This window comes from Sorex fumeus, unplaced genomic scaffold (genome assembly GCF_029834395.1).
Source record: "Sorex fumeus unplaced genomic scaffold, SorFum_2.1 ptg000061l, whole genome shotgun sequence".
Taxonomy (NCBI): Eukaryota; Metazoa; Chordata; class Mammalia; order Eulipotyphla; family Soricidae; genus Sorex; species Sorex fumeus.
The window spans coordinates 10,915,520-10,933,153 of record NW_026606118.1 but is presented as its reverse complement, the minus strand read 5'-3'; the positions used below and the strand labels follow the sequence as shown (position 1 = coordinate 10,933,153).

Sequence of the window (17,634 nt, the reverse complement as noted above, 5' to 3'; positions counted from 1 at the left end):
ACCCCGCGACAACTCATACCTCACATTACTCATATTCCAAGAGTAATGCAACACATTTGATGGGTTTAAAGTAGCAGGCGATGATCAAATATAATTGAAACCCAAGCACAAAAACCTCATGGTGTTTCACTAATAAAAATTAAATAAAATTTAAAAAATAAAGTAGTAGGCAATGAATCTTAGAGAGAAATACTGTTTTGCAGATACAAATATGTATATATTTAAGCACGCAAGTCTCAAGCTTTAACATGTTAGTGATATAGAAGGGCTTAATGGCCCCTGGGTGAACTACAACAATCTTCACTCTTTCCTCTAAGGAAACTTTTTGGGAGCATTTTCAGCGATATTTCATAACAAACAATACAAAAGAAATTGTTTTGGTTCAGCTTTGGGGCCAGGGTTGGGGTTCAGGATGGAAACATCTGAAATATGGTAGTGAGATTGGTGTTTGAATATGAAATGTAATCAAATATTTTAAAAAATAAAAGGTTCACATTATTTAAGTTTATAATACATTTTATTCAAAACAAAATGAAAATTCACTTTTATTATGCCCACATATAAAAGACACACACTTTGACATAAAAAAATACAAAAATATTTACACACATAGATAACATTAAAAAGTTTCACAGATAAGCAAAACAAGCTTTCACAAAGGGTTTTTATAAAGGAAATCATACAAACACTGAAAATTATGTGACAGACATTTAACATCCATAACTTGATATTCAGTTGGAATGGCAAATAGACCTCAAATGGGGAATAAAGTTTATATTTAAGAACATCTAGATAAAATTATATGGCATTCTTTTTATCATAAAGTTTAATTAGTTTTACTTTTCCCTCTTAATCACAAATATATCAAATAACTAGTTTTCCCCTTCTTTAAATATTAAATTTGGTTTGAGAATTTTTAACCTTTTCAGTATACTGAAAAATACTTAGGAAAAATAATCCCATGTTTTAGATTGACTTCAACATAGCTGAAGATCACATTTTAATGTTTTAAAAATTAAAATCTAACATTTTTGAACTAATCTTCATGATCAGATAAAACTTAATAGGAGGTCACAATCGTCTTAAATTCTTCTTGCTTATTTTAGTACCAGGCAGAGGACCCATTTTGTAACTGGCTTTTAGAGGTTTGCTATTTGAACAGTCTTTGGCGGTATGATAATCACACAAACACCTTGTACAATAATCAAATCCACAGCCTTCTCGCTTGCAGGTTGCTCGTTGTAAATAGCAATCATATTTTGCAGGTGCATGACAGCGAACACAGGCTTTAAGGCTTTCAGTCTTTTTCAAAGTCTTGGCAACCTAGAAGGAAAACCATAAACAGGTTACAGTATGGGAAGAATGTAGTTTAAAAATGTAACATTTTTAAGCCTTTCCCATCACCTATAAGAAAACTGTAAAGTCACATACGAGATAACTTCTACACCCAAGGAACTTAAGTCAAAGGCAAGTGACTTGTAGCAGGAAATACTACTTTTACTTCATGAATGTTATTACCTAGCAATACCTAAGTATCAAATTCTTGTTATTACCTAGCAATACCTAAGTATCAAATTTTTTCTTATATCTAAAATTATTTTTCTGTGAAGTCTTCCTAGTACCACTTAGACGTCATTTACTCTTATATTTTGGTTTCATGCAATCACCTTCCATCCTACAACTATAACTGAAATTGTTCTTTTTTTTTCTATTAAGTACATAATAGTAGATAAATACCTACAAAAATACAGTTTTAGACCAGGGAAACTGCTCTAAGGAATGAAAGCACATGCTTTGGACATGGGAAACTCAGGTCCCCCAGTCTCCACCTCTAAGATCCTGGGCAGGCATTTAGCCTGCATTAGTCCCTAAACAGTATCAGATGCAACCCCCGGATCATAAAACTGCATTTTTAAACAGTTAACAAGGTTTTTTTTTTTTTTTTAATTTTTGGGGAGAGAGGGGTTGTTAGGCCACACCTGGCTGTGCTCAGGGACCTTATGGGGCGCCAGGAATTAAACCATAATCCGATGCATACAAGCCAGGCATCTTACCCACAACATTATTCTATCTCCATTGCAAAACCAACAGGGTTTTAAAAATTGCATCTACTGTGTTTCCATCGTCAATTTGCTGGAGCGGGCCCAGTAATGTCTCCATTGGAGACTTTGTTGTTACTGTGTCTGGCATATCGAATACTCTCGGTAGCTTGCCGGGCTCTCCGAGAGGGGCGGAGGAATCGAACTCGGGTTGGCCATGTTGGCCGCGTGTAAGGCGAACGCCCTACCTGCTGTGCTATCGCTCCATGAACAATGTCAAATGTTATTTATTATTTCCAACACTAAAGGACACCTATTAGTATTTGCCTAATTAGGGTGGGGGTGGTGGTGGTGGTTTTTTGGTTTGTTTTTGGGCCACATCCAGCAGTACTCAGGTCTTATTACAGGTGGGCACAGGGTGCTCAGGATTGAACCTGGGTTGGCTGCGTGCAACCAAAGTGTCTATACATTTATACTATTACTTTAGCCCCTATGATGGGTGAATTGTTTCTTAGTTTCCATTATTTCTGAGAAAAAAAATGGGGACAGAAAGTTACCACCAACAACAGTTCAAATTATAGTTCCAATTATACCAACCGAATTCCCTATATCATACCCCCAACCACTTTAACAACAAATGTCCCATGTTTCAAATTTATTGATTAAAAATTACCTCAGAGAATTCATTGTGTCGACTGTAAGTAGAACTTTTCTGACCAACTGAATTGGATAACTTGGTTCCAGAATCTTTTTGTGGAATCTGGACAGCTGATTTTTGAACAGAAGCTAACGCAGCTCTGATCACAGTATACTCTCTTGTGAAGGCTTGTGATGAAAATTTAATCTTCTTCTCCTAATTAAAATATACAATTTTATACAATTTTAATAGGACCAAAATACTTTCCTTTGCAATCAGGCATTTTGATTATTTATACATGTGAAAAAAGTATAATGTAAAGGATTTCTACGTGTCATTTATCTACACATGCCTTAAAAAATCACACCCAGCCATTTAAAACCTAGTAAGTCTTAAAAAAATGAAAACCAAAAATTTTAGGAAGTCACAAGTTGACAAGTTTAGTCTACAGAGTATTTCACACATGTAAAAACTCAGTCTTCCTACCACCAGTAGGTGGTAACAGACAATGTTAACTGCCATAAAGCCATGAATATACTCAAAACCACCTTTCAGATTAGAAGTTTCTGTAAATATCAGTTTATTAATAAAGAAAATGAAGTTAGAGAATATAAGCATTATTTCTGTAAATTTAAGCAGTAATATAAAAATGGACTTAGTATGTCCAACTTAGGTATGAACAGATTTTTTTTCTTATATCTAAAATTATATAGATTTTGATTTTTTTCAGAAACATTGAAGAGTAAATTCATCTACTGTCACTGTCCTCCCATTGTTCATTGATTTGCTCAAGCGGGCCCAGTAACATCTCCATTGTGTGACTTGTTACTGTGTTTGGCATATCGAATATGCCACAGGGAGCTTGCCAGGTTTTGTAGTGTGGGCGAGATACTCTCGGTAGCTTGCCGGGCTTTCCGAGAAGGGTGGATGAATTGAACCTGGGTTGCCCGGCTCCGCTGCGTGCAAGGCAAATGCCCTAACCGCTGTACTATCGCTCCAGCCCGACATAAAGATTACTCTCCAGCATGTTGGGAATTTACTATTTATCTGATAACTGAAAAAGTACATATAAATGGCTACAAATAGATGGTCAATCCCCCAAAGTAGTAATTTTCCCTTTTATACTTTCTGAACATTCCATTTTTAGGGGAACACCAAGAAATAAATGACGGATACGAAGGGACGCTCTGCCAACTGAGCTGGATGGCTCAATGTGAAGGTGCTTAGGCCTGGGGCCTCCAGAATCAGTTCTTTCTAGTTCTATGTACTAGAAAACATCAATGGCAAAGACTTACAGCAACTCTTTGTACTGCTTTATTATACAACTGCAACACTGCCTTATCATCTTCTAGAATCTTCTTCCAAGTTGTGCTCACTTTAGATACACTGGAAAGTAAATTATAAATTAAAATTTACAAAAAGTTAAGAGGAACATACAAAAGAAACAGTGCAAAAATTGTTCTGTACTTTTGAAATACTTCTTGGAATTAAGCTGGTCTGAAATAGAGGCTTGGGGTTCTTTATTTCAGAATCCTCAAGTACATCTGGAGACACTGCTATCAGTAAAAACCAATTTCATTTTTAGAATTCATTATATAAAGTGGAAAACCTGTTATGTAAATTACCATTAGTAACTTTAGTTAACCAATAAAAACTCATACTTATTTTATAAATACAATGAATGCCTTTTACAAAAACTGCCTTAAGTTTTAAGAAAGCCAAAAATGACATCCAACTGAATCAACCCATACTCAGCAAAATTGTATTTTTAGCTCATCCTGAATTTCATTGTTGGAACAAAGGGAATTAGGTAAGAGGGACAAGAAAAGGTCATAATGAAACCCATTACCAGTCTCTATATTTTCATCACTGTCAAGGATAGGTAGCTGTCACATTGGTAAAAGGCTTAAAAAAGAAATCACTTTAGACATTAACATTTTACAAGTCACAATACCCACTAGACTTGTACACTAGAAAATCGGCTCTCTTACAACAAATGTAAAAATGATAGCTTAAATGTGAAGTTTGAAATAAATATTTACTCCTGGGCATCCATATTTACTTGACTTAAGCCTCAGTGGCCCAAAGTTCCTAGCACTCCCAAAGCAGGGTCCCAACAAAGGGAATGGATGGACCCAGGGCAAGCTGTAAACTACCCTGGCATCGAAGGGAGATAAACTAAGCACCATAATATAATAAGAGCATGGTCATGGAACAAACTCTGTCATGAGGACCCAAAAAGAAGTAACTGAATAAGGAACGTGCTGGGCTTAGGAAAAACTAACCTGGCCTGAGACTGTAGTCTGGAATATATAGCGAGATCGATTGATCTCTCTATGTCCCCAGGAAGAGCCAACCTTTAATTTTAATATCTCTTACTATGTCCATACAAAATGACTAGGAATATCGTAAACTTACTATGATTGTTTAAATGGATTACTAGCTGAGGAAAGGATAAAGCAATAGATCCTGGATGGAATCTGGCCCTTGAGCAATCTCCTAGTAATCTGGAGTGCTGAACCCTCCCTCAAATGTGTTTTTGTCTTTGAGTTAATCCCCTAAAACTTCCCCTGAAGGAATGGCTTCACCTCTGCTGTTATGACAATGTTCAATCCCACCTATGTGTACACCCACAATTCAGATTTCTATATAATTATGCTGCTAGGGTAAGAGGAGTAGAGGACTTTGAGGTCTGAGGAGACCAGGATGGTGGAACTATGATTACTGGGGCTACAATCCAAACTATGACTACAATTGTGCTGGATTGTGCTCTAAGGGAGAGATAGGAGTAAATTGGGAAGAAGTAAATAAATAAACAGACTACCAACCAGCCCTGGGCCCTGTTTCTCTGATTCCCGTCCACCAAAGGTGTGCCCCCAAGCTTATCTTTATCTCAGTGGCACAAATGGCAAAATTCTTCAACGAAAAGGCAACAATGAATACCTCAATGCAACCTACTATTTTTGCATCAGTTGGTGGTGCTGAGGTATTTAACAAAAAATGATTAAGACCACACTGAAACATTTCAAGTAGCAATACTTACTTGATTAAGTCCATATCATTGAGCTGGGTTAAAACATATTTTAAGAGATGTCGAAGTCCCCTGCGGAAGAGTTCACTGAGAATATCTACACAGTCTAGGCCCATTTTCCGACCAATTATATTCTGTAGTCTATTATTTCCACAGGATATAAGTTCCTTCATCTTCTCTCGGTCTATTTTGGAATTTCTTTTGGCATTCTTCTTTAATGTTGAACAAACTACTTTTGCAAAATGAAGAGCTGGCAGCAAATTTTTGTTGGGATATTGGTCAGGGCTTTGGGTATGTAGTAGACAAGATTGTGGACTTTCAGTGAAATTTTCCTCCAGGGGCAAGGTACCTTCATCATGTTCACTGAGGTCACTTTGCTGGGAAAATGAAGAATAGCCACTGTCTTCATAGGTTCCACTAGTTTCCAGTTCTACTACATTTGAACTATTAAATATTTGTTGCACATGTTCATTTTCCTTGTTATACAGGAATTTGTTTTCAGTTTCAGGTTCTATAGTTCTGGAATTCCTCACAATTGGTGATACAATATCAGATAACCTTTTGCAGTCTTTAATGCATTCCTTATTGGAACCTTCCAAAGACGAAGGACTGCAGGAAACCAGTTTTCCACCATCATCAGATTTTACCAGTTTAAGTCCAGAATGAACATGTTTACAGTTAAAACCACACTTCATGGTGACTGAAAGAGGGGAGCTTTCTTCTTTACTATCTACAAAAAAAGAGAGAACACATTTACTTATTAATGGAAAATAAGTTCCACACGGCCACACTTCTTAAATTGGAGTAATAGAAATACTTTGTATTGTATTAGTGGTATATTTTAGTACTTACCCACTTAGCTGTTATTAAACTGTCATTTTCGTGGGGGTTTGGGTCACACGCAGCATTGCCCAGAGCTTACTCCTGGTGGTGCTTAGGAGACTGAACCAGGACGGTCATGTGCAAGCCAAGTGTCCTACCCACTGTACTGCCCCATTGATGGAATTATCCAAGCTTAATGACTAAGATATGAGAAAAATTACTCTAATCTTATAAATAGCATTTATTTCTCATTCTGGAAAGGGTGCTGCAGAATGGATTACTTTCAGATCTATACAAGGAGAACTAGAACTGTAGTCTATAGAGACTACATTACTGATTCAAACTTAAGCTTAATAAAAAAAAAATCTATCCCCAACCTCCACCTGTCTTCCCAATACTTTAGAAAAATTATGATATAATGTCCATGCACCACTGACAGTTTGGACCAAACACTTCTTTGTTATTGGGGTATGTCTTGGCACCATTAAGAATTTCAGTGGTCTCAATTCACTTCATGATTTCATACCATCAGCAGTACTAGTACCCTAGACTGGGCAATTATAAAATGAGTCCGACTGCAGTCATTGCCAAATAGTGATTGGGAGTGAGTGAATAGAAAGGCAGTCAGTAGCAAACATATTTCATTCATTCCTCTGCAGAGAACCACTACTTTAAAAGATTAGGATTGAGGCAGGAAAGGTTCTATAAGAGCTTTCACTGACAGGTAAATTAAAGGCACAGTTCTGACAAGGAATACAGCACATGGGCTTAGGAAACATGCTAAACATTACTGAGTGTAAGACTAAGGCAGAGTATGAATACTGAGATAATAAGACAGTAGCAAAATCCAGGAAGTCTTAACTGCCTGGTTAAGTGTGGTCCTCACATGCATCAGATGTACTCTCCTGTACTTAAACCAAATGTCAACTAATCACAATACTAATTAGTACAGTAAGTATATGAACCATTCAGTACATTCAGCCTACATTAAATATTGGCAAACTATCCATATTAATTTCTATCATTTTTACTTAGAGCAAAACCTTTAAGTCAAAAGAATACCTTGATAGAAACCAGCCTTAAAGGCAAATTCTTGAAATTCCAACGCCTAGGGCCACCAGAGAGTGCTCCTGCTTTACATGTGGCAAACCCAGTAAAATCCATATGACATACAGTTCCCTCTAGAACTACCAAGGGTCACTTCTGGGCATGAAGCAAGAAGTAGATCCTGAGAACTACTAGGTGTGGCCCCACAAAGAGATCCAGGACTAAAAAGACAAATACAGATTCCAACCTAAATTGACCAATTCAGTGGTTTACTTCTACTCAAAAGAATGAAAATCTTCTGAGTTTATTTTTATTTTGCCTTAAGTAAAGACTAAGGATTGAAAAAAAAATAAGTGGATGTCACTAACAAAGACACACCTTTTGTTCAAGTGGCTAAAAGGAAGAGGTCTCAAGTTGTATGGTAGGAACTTTCTTTCCAATGGCAGTCTTTCTTTGCTCCTCTTAATAAGTTACTGGAAAAATATTCTACAGAATCTCTTCCTCTGAACAAGATTGTTAGAGGAAAAAAAGAATTTTGGAGACTGGAAAAGTGCAGGGGTTTAGAATGCCAGTCTTCCAAGCGTATGGTAACATGGTAACAAATTCAAATCTCTTGCCCCTCCCTTGATTGCAAACATGACCCTAACAGACCTGTTATCTGCAAATCCTAGAGTCTCTGCAAGCATTTCAACTGAAGGATGTGAACCCAACAGCCAGAAAGTGTTATAAATCCAGGTCCATCCAACATACTTCTAATATTTTGTCTTATTATTTATTTGTCTATTATTTATTTTCTGACTCTAAACAATGTTCTAGGATCACCTTAAATAGAACCAATACTTCCTCCAGGAATTTGAACTATTCTCATTAGTCCCAAAGCTGCTTGCTGCTTAATAGATTTAGCTTTAAAATGTAAAAGGAGGAAATGTGCTTTAAGATGAAAGTAGAGTGCCAAAGGCTAGTTCCACTCTTCCACTCTTTCAAGGAACTCAGTGATTTCCAATAACCAAACTAAATGTTGCCAGTCTGAGAAATGTCGATATTAATAGTACTGGCCTATATTACCTTGAAAAGGAGAGGACATGTGTTTCCTTGACCCCTTGAATCAGTAAGACAAGGGTTACGATTTTAGCCCTGCAACTTCATTTATTTAATGACTACATAGGACAGGGTGGAGGACAAGAAATCAGATTTTTTGGGTGAAATTACCTTCTAAGCAAAAGGAAATACAGGACACATGTCAAGTGTTCAAGGAATAGAAAGACATGTTAGTGAGCCAGGGGAAGATAAAAGTATATTGGAGCATTTCTCAACCTTTCCCTACCATTTCTGAGACCTTGTAACCTTCCTGTGGCTCTGCCCTATTTTCCTGGTCTATTTTAGTTCCCAATGTCCTGTTTTTCATCATATACCCCCCAGGTTGATATATATCAGTCTACAAAATAAAGAATATTGGATTTTAAGGGCCGGAGTGATACTAACAGCACACAGCCAACCTGAGTTTGATCCCTGGCACCCACAATCCCCTAAACATTATCAGGAGTGATCCTTGAGCACAGAGCCAGGAGTAATCCCTGAGCACTGTTGGGTGTGGTTCCCCAAACCAATATCCCCTCCTCCCCCTCTCTATCCAACAGAGGTCAAATCTCAAACATCTAAGGTATGATGTCATTTGCTGAGCTGGAGGAATCTCAATAAGTTAAAGAATTCTTAATCTTCTCATCCATACATGGGGGCAAGAAAATAAATGTGGACTAAATACTGGCAGAGATAGGTGTTAATCCACAGACATTTCATCACATTAACCCACATCCCTCCATAGCCTTTTGCAACAGGAACTCAAACAACACCCTTTCCTTTAACTTTATAATATTGATGAGAAAAGAAAAATGTCATAGTGTGTGGATGGCTGTAGGCGCTCCCCAAGTCTGTGGGAGCGTTGTCTCCACATCTCAAAACTGTGTACTTAAGGGAAACTGCTGTGTTGAAACAGTGGAGTCTAGGTAGTAGAGTGAGCGCACCATGGAACGGCTTCCTGTGCAGTCTCCTTTTCCACTCCACTTTCCACTCAAGCACCACTCATGGACTATAGGCCACGAACTGAAATAGGCAGATTGGAAGATGAAAAATTTATTGGTTTTTCTTAGAGAGGCGTTTTGAGGTCCTTTATGCAAAAAAAAAAAAAAAGATGTAGGTACTAGACTCTTAATTATACTGATTAGCCTGTAGTAAAACTGGTTTAATTCAAATGTGCTTCCCTTTGTACAACACATCAAGGACTTTTATTAAAGCAGTCAAACATATTCCACTAGAAGCAAGTATCATAGTTTTCAGAGGAATCAGATCCAAAGGCAAATCCTTCCTCTAAAGTAGCTTGGAGATCTTGGAATATCATACACCCCTTTCCAATCAATGATTAAAAACTTGGGCTGTGTACTGGTAAAGGGGTCAGCTGGACAAAGTTCAACTTTTCATCCAGCTTTCCAAAGAGACATCATTAAAAAAAAAAATTGATGGTGTCAGAGCAATAGTACAGCAGGCAGGAAGTTTGCCTTGCATCTGGCCCACCAAGGCTCAATCCCTGGTATCCCATATGGTCACGCAAGTACTGCCAAAATTAATTCCTGAGTGCAGAGTCAGAGTAACCCCTGACTGAGCATCAATGGGTCTGAACTCAAAAAAAAAAAAAAAAAAAAGCAAAACCCCCCAAAAACCCCCACAGTGAAATAGTCCACCCTGTTGAAAAATCTTTACAGCGAGATCCCATTGCTAAATTCCACAACCTTCAATTTCACCAAGACCCACCATGTGCCCAACAGTAGGAGTCTGAGAGGCCCAAGGCCTGTGTGACCTTGAAACTGCAAAAACCTAGGGGGAAAATTTTAGAAAAGCCCCCTTTCAAAAAGATTCTGGATGCAATCGCCTTCATTTCCTCCCATTCAGAAAGCAAAGAAACTGCAAGGAGCTGAGAGAAAAATATTGTCTCTGTGGAATAAAGACGAGGGAAAAGAACTGAAATCCAACTATCCAGGGGGGGCTTCTGAGTGATTCACCGAGCTTCAGAATTTCACAGAGGTCCTCCACGACTCAGGATCTCTGAAGAAATGGGCTTTGAACACTCCAAATCCAGTCAGGGTAAAATGACCTCCCTCTCGTGCCCTCTGGATGTCTTTCCACAGGGAAGTCACCAAACCTTTACAGCCCCTAATGGCTAACTCTGAAAATCGGTGTGTGTGTGTGTGTGTGTGTGTGTTGGGGGGGGGGGGGGATTGTCCTTGTTGGGGGAGTTGAGGTGAACCTGCATGCATTCCGCATCTCTCTGAGAAGAGGGAGAGACACCGAGATGAGGAAAAAAAAGAATGTCTCCCTTTGGGCTTCCATCCCGCCCGCCAAACTGAAGAAGATACAAAGGGACATCGACCATTTCTGCAAAACCCAATTCCCCGGAACCCCGTCCAAGGCGGGCCAGAATCCCGGGCGGGGGTACAAATAAAAAAAAAAAAAAAGGAATTTTCCCTCCCGCCCGGAGGCCACCTCCAGGCGCTGACACCAAGGGGCAACTGAGGGGGGTTAAAATAGAAGGAAAAGCGCCGGTTTCTGAGGGGCAGACAGACATCCTGCCCGAGTGGGGTGAGTGGGGGTCGTCCCAGCCTTTTTTTTTTTTGGCGGGAGACCCGAGGGGTCGGCGCGGCGGTGGCCCCGGAGGGCGCGGGCGGGAGGTGGAGGCGGGAGATAAGCGCGAGCTGGATCTCCCGCGCCCGCCACCCGCGCTGTGGCGCTCACACGCGGGGGTCACCGCCTCGCCGCAGGACCCCCGAGAGTGGGGGGGTCCTAGCAGGGAAAGGGGGGGAGGCTCCGCGTGGTCAGGGAAGGATGGGGCAGCCCCCCAATCCCGGGCCAGAGTCGGGGTCCCGCGGGCCCTGTCAGTGAGGCCCGGGTGGGGGAAGGGGCTCTGGCGCGGGGGAGGCGACCACTCTCTCTCTCACAGGCGACAGGGGACACCGCCACCCCGCGGGGTCTCCAGGCGCGACCCCCGGCGCGCCTTCCCGCCTCAGCTTCCCGTGCGCCTCAGCTTCCCCGTCCCCCTCATCCTCCCCTCAGCCCCATCCATCCCTCCTTCTCACTCGGGGTCCCGAAACCGCCTCAGCCGCCCCGACGCGCCACGCGGCGTGGGTCCTCGGTCCCCTCAAGTCCCCCCTCAAATCCCCCCTCAGCCGGCGGTCGGCTGCTGGACGCGCGCGCCCCGCTCCCTTCACTCACTCTCGGAGGGCCGCCGGGCCGCGGAGGCTGTCAGGGCGCTGTGGCTGTGGCGACGGGAGCAGGCGCAGGAGGGAAGCCGTGAGGAGCAGGGGTAGCGGCTCATGCCCGTGGCCAGCGGGGTCCGCCTCAGGTGAGAGCGGAGGAGGAGCAGCGGGTGCGGCCGACCCGCGAGCAAGCCCGGCGCGCTGGAGCGAAGATCGGCTAAAAGGCGCCAGCTGGGTACTTTTAAAATCTTTGAATTTGGTGCCCAAATCCGCCCCGACCAATGGGATGCGCCGCTCTCAAGCGCGTCCCAATGGGAAGGCGGTGCGAGGGCCCTCCTTCCCGCACAGCCAATGGGAGGCGAGCGGGGCGGGGCCAAGCCGCAGAGCCCACCCTCCCTTCCTGCCGGCCGGCTCCGGGCCACCGGAAAGATGCTGAAGCCGGGGCGGGGCCGGAGGTGGGAGCTCGGAGCGCGGGGAGCCGCGGCCCGGCCCCACGTGGAGGGAGCCTACCGCGCCTGCGCAGCACACCCGCCTCGGTCCACTCCGCCGCCTCGGATATCGGCCGTCCCGGGGTGTCCACTTCATCCTGGACGCAGCTCCGGCTTCTGTCCCATCTCCGATGGCTACCGAGCGTAGCCCCGCTTTCCCGGTCATCTCGGTGCGAGTTTGGTGCGCCGCTGGGCGTCCGGACCTCCCGGAAGACGCGCCCACCCCCCAGCCCGCGAGAGCCCGCCTCTCTAGGATTTAGGCGCGCTTCTCGCTCTCCCTCCGACCCCCCCCTGCAAATGCGCAGGCGCAGTGGCGGGGGCGCTTGGCGGGTTGACGCCTGCGTACTGGAGCCCCCGCGCTTCTGCCCGGGAGGGGATGGGAGGGATGCGGGCGTGCCGGGCGTGCTGGGTGGATCCACGTATCTCCTGACCCGCCTAGGGTGGTACCTTCCAGCTCGGTGGCGGGAGAGCTGAACCGCGTCTTTTGGGGGCCTTCCGGCGCGGGAGGAGGTAGAAGGCATGCGTTTGCTTTTTTTTTTTCCATTTTTTTTTTCCTTGTAAGGGTCATTGATTTGTGACTTAACCTGCAGTTCAATCACATTTGCTTTGTAAGGGATGTGCAGTCTTGGGTTTTTTTTCTTTTTCTTTTTTAGCGACGCAGGATAGTTTTATTTTTTTAAATTTTATTAAAGAGCCATGAGTTACAGTTACTAATATTTGTGTTTTAGGCAGTTATTCAGCACTAATCTCTCCACGTGTGTCAACTTCCCTCCACCAGTGATCGCACATACCCTCCCACACCCCCACTCCCACCCACATACCTGTCAACTTGACAGTCACTTTACCAAGTGTCAGTGGTTGCTGCATAGAGCTCATGTGATGATGCACAGACGCTGCACTCAAGAGTCTCTCCTGGCGGTGCTCAGGGGACCATGTGGGATGCTGGGAATCGAACCCCAGTCGGCTTCGTGCAAGGCAAACGCCCTCCCCGCTGTGCTATCTCTCGAGCCCCTCCATTCCTCACTCTTAGCTGAAGCCCCGACTCAGCATTTATTGAATGAAACTTAGATGAGAGGTGGGAGAAGAAAAGGAATAGAGAATTGCTTTAAAAAGCAAGCAGAAAAAAAAATTTAAAAAAAAGCAAGCAGAGACAAAAATCCAGTTATTTGTTCATGGGAGAACATGGGCTTGAAGAGCAAGCTGGTATTTGCTTTTACTTAAGGGGTCAAGTGCAAGAGACTAGTCCTGAAATAAGGTGTTTTTAAGTGAGTAAGTTATTCCACAAGCATGCTGATGCTGAGAGAAATCGCAGGATGTAAATTTCAATTAGTGCTAATTTCTGTCTTTTTTTTCAGTTTCTCCTTGTTTTTCCGCAGTGAAAAAAAAAAGAATGTGTGTATAGTAAGTGCTCCAGTTGCTAATATAAGGCACTGCCAACTGGGGTGAGTTACTTCAGTGCAGGATGGATGGCATCTTGATATATAATTATGGTATATGTTCTGGCTTTTTGCATAGAGGTTTTTCCTTTTTGGATCACACCCAGCGATGCTCAGGAGTTACTCCTGGCTCTGCACTCAGGAAATTACTCCCGGTGGTGATTGGGGGACGATATGGGATGCTGGGATTGAACCCAGGTCGGCCGCGTGCAAGGCAAACACCCTACCCACTGTGCTATCACTCTGGCCCCTGCATAGGGGTTTTAATAATATTGTTAGAACCCCACTCATGTGTCACGCACACCGTAGCCTGGGTCTTGCAAGTAATGGGTGGAAAAACTCTTTTGGATTTTAGGCCATACTTGGCTGTGCTCAGGGCTTACTCCTGGCCCTGTGCTCGGACCATATGCTGTGCTAGGGATGAGCCGGGATCAGCTGGGGCTGAGCCAGGTGCCTTAGTTGCTGCACTATCTCTCTGGTCCCAAAACAAATCGACATACAAGTTTATATATTAATGGGAAGAAATTCGCATTTCTGTAGGATAAGGGGGAATATAAGATATGGGAAAGAACGAGCAGTAGGGGCATAATGACTCACTTAAAATCTCCTGGAGAAGTTGTCTGAGGCTTTGGACTAAGATCCCACCCCTTGCCGTTTCCTTATCATACAGCTACAAAACATGACTTTATGACCTTGCCATAAATGTAGTCATAAAAGTACTAAAATATGGTGACAGTAATGAAGAGCAATTAATTCTGCCAAGGGAAAGTTTAGGTTGGACCCTGAAGTGGGTTACAGGCAGACTGTAGCATTGGCAAAGGCAGGTAGCAGTGATAATGCATAGTTATAACCAAGACCAGTGAACTTCCTGTGCAAGGAGCTACAAAGAGCACTAGTAAATAGTTGTCATCCCAAAATGATGTTGCTCTACCCTTTCCCAAAGTTGCATTTGATACCTAAGAATGCAAGTTATTGAATGAAGTAGGAGCCCTGCTCATTCAGATACAAGTGTCAGAAAGACTATTTCCTCATATCTGAATTTGTACTGGTAAAATCGTGTAGGTAATATGATTTTTTTTCCTAAGTAGCAATGATATTCTAGTGAAGAGGAAGCTTAGAATTTGATCTTTTTTTTTTCTTTTTGGGTCATACCCAGCAATGCTCAGGGGTTACTCCTAGCTTTGCACTCAGAAATTATTCCTGGCGGTGCTTGGGGGACCATATGGAATGTCGGGGATCGAACCCTGGTCAGCCGCGTGCAAGGCAAATGCCCTACCCGCTGTGCTATCGCTCCAGCCCCAGAATTTGATGTTTCTTGTCTACCTTCATTACTGCTTTTCTCACACCTTTACCCCCAAGAGGTAGGGAGTGAGGGTATAGAAAATGAGTCAGGGTAGAATAAATAGTTTTAGTAGCTCTTATTTACAGAATGAAATGAATGAAATTCAACATCGGACACCCTGCACAATCTCTAGTTCCACTTTTAAAACTTTTTACCTATGTAAAGGAAACGAGAAATATAGTATTAACCTGCCAATGGGATTTTTTTTTCTGAAAGACCTAAAAGGAAAGTATAAAATGGTGGAGAGAGGGGCCAGGGATGGTATAGGGATTAAATGGGCATGTGCTCTATGGCGTCGGCATCACATGGTCCCCTGGGTGTCTCAGGGTGCAGCTGAGCACCATGGAGATGCTCTGCATATTCCTGCCACTGTCGGGTCCCAGCAGCAATGCATCGCTGGGCTCTTACATTGAGCCTACAACCTGGTGAATAGCTGGTGGGGTCTCCATGCCTACTAAGCACTGCTCCAGGGTTCTCCGTGATTCCCAACTCCTCCTAAGGGGTGGGAGACCTAAGTTTGCATTAGGCCCTATGCTGGTATTTGTTATGTCGAACAAACATTAAGTTTCGCACCACACAGTTCACTGAGAGCTGTGTTCATTCTACTTGAATCCTTTTCATGAAAAAGTATTTAAGAGGAGAGGAATTCTCTTTGTATTAAAGTCTATGGTATATTGTCATGAATGGTTTTCCTATTAATACCCTTTACAATTAATGAAAGGGAATAATTTGGTAATATAAAATTACTTTGCAAATCAGCACAAGCAGGGACTGTCAAGGAAATCGGGATATTAAAGTTTGGCTTAAAGGGCTGGAGTGATACTACAGAGGGTTGGGAGTTTGTCTGTCTTATATGCAGCTGACTCGGGTACTTTCCTGGCATCTTATATGGTCCCCTGAGCACCACCAGAAGTAATTCCTGAGTGCAGAGTCAGCATTGCTGGGTGTGACCAAAAAGACAAAAAAAAAAAAAAAGTTTGGCCTAAGAGAAAACATTTCATAGTAATATGGCTGTGAATTTATGTAGTGTATGTTCTCAGAATTCAGACTGCTGTTAATTCTACCAAACGTGGACGATGACAATAAACTGATTATCTGCAAACTAACATTGTAATCACGTGACCCTGAGAACTAGTTTTGTTTCTGGAAATTCTGCCATGATTCAAGGACTGAATTTGGCACTTATTAATTCTCAAGTGGTAGGTTCCTTAGTTCCCACATGCTTAAAAAACTTCAAAGCATTACTTCCAGCTGTTCTTACTTTATTGGCTAGCTGCCATGTTCTAGTTGTCTTTGTTCAATATTATTTCCTGCAGAGGGGGGCATGCGTATACAAAACAGGTGGTATCTCCTATTGATAAACGAAGCCCACTTCTGTACTCTGTTGCTCTCAATACAAGTGTCCTTCCTTTACAGTTCTGTAGCCTGAAGCAGACATTCTTGAACTTTTCCTTCTCTCCTGGACCAATTCTTTATAGTGTAGAGTTATCTCAAACCTGAAAAGAGCTTTTTATAATCAAGATTCACATGGAAAAAAGGTAGCAACATTTTTTTCTTAAACCTTAACAAAAATACTGGTGGAAAGATTGTCCTGATTTAGCTTTACACTAAATTTCAACTGTAAGTCCTTGATTCACAAGGTTTATCTTTATTGGACACTTTAGAAAGTCATACACTTCAACAAAGCACCTTGGGTTTGAAATAGGGCTTAATCACAAAAACACTCAGCTACTAGAGAGACAGTATTTGAAAACCAGGCAAATCTTAAAGCTTCACTTTCAGTTTGTAATAAATACTAAGATGTGTGCAACAAGTTAAATGATGTAATAATCTGATCTTAAATAGATGTTCAATAGTGTCTATGGGGCGGAATGTGTATACGTTATGGAAATTCAATACAGCCATTGGTAAATGTGTGTGTATCATGTGTAGGCTGTAGATTAATGGAGATTTAAATAGAGCCATCAACTTCCATGTGTGATCCTTCACTGGATTCTGGCTTAACATACTGACATTGGCAGATGCACCACTAGCGACCCTCACTTGGATGTGGCTTACTTAACACAAACTGCTGTGCTGTCATTCACAAGTAGGTAAAATTTCAGAGAAGCAGGGAAATATGATTAACTGGGTCTCTGAATCACTGTGTCACTGTCATCCCATTGTTCATTGATTTACTAAAGCGGGCGCCAGAAAACGTCTCTATTCCTCCCAGCCTTGAGATTTTAGCAGCCTCTTCTTACTCATCTTTTCCCAAAGATTGGCGGCTCTTTCAGGGTCAGGGGTATGAGACCTGTTGTAGTTACTGGTTTTGGCATATGGAATACGCCACAGGGATCTTGCCAAGCTCTGCCCATGCAGGCGGGATACTCTTGGTAGCTTGCTGGGCAATCCGAGAGGCATATATTTATGTATTTCTCTCTATGATTTGTTGCCTACTGTCTGAACCCCATCAGATATGGTGTAGAAATTGCAGAAAATGGGTGGGAAGTGTCTTATAATGTGTCCAGATAGAGGCCTGGAGCGTGTCGGCAGTTGGGTAGTGGAG

General features: G+C 42.5%; 1 protein-coding gene across 1 annotated transcript; it reads right to left on the bottom strand.

Annotated features, from left to right (window-relative positions):
* Positions 1-651: 651 nt before the first annotated feature.
* On the bottom strand, positions 652-11,939 carry FBXO5 (F-box protein 5). The gene is made up of 5 exons (XM_056126252.1): positions 11,837-11,939; positions 5,720-6,437; positions 3,972-4,062; positions 2,713-2,892; positions 652-1,323 (listed from the first exon to the last, which is right to left on the bottom strand). Exons 1-5 carry the CDS (start codon positions 11,937-11,939, stop codon positions 1,072-1,074), a joined length of 1,344 nt encoding a protein of 447 aa, XP_055982227.1. The 3' UTR covers positions 652-1,071.
* Between the last annotated feature and the right edge of the window lie 5,695 nt (positions 11,940-17,634).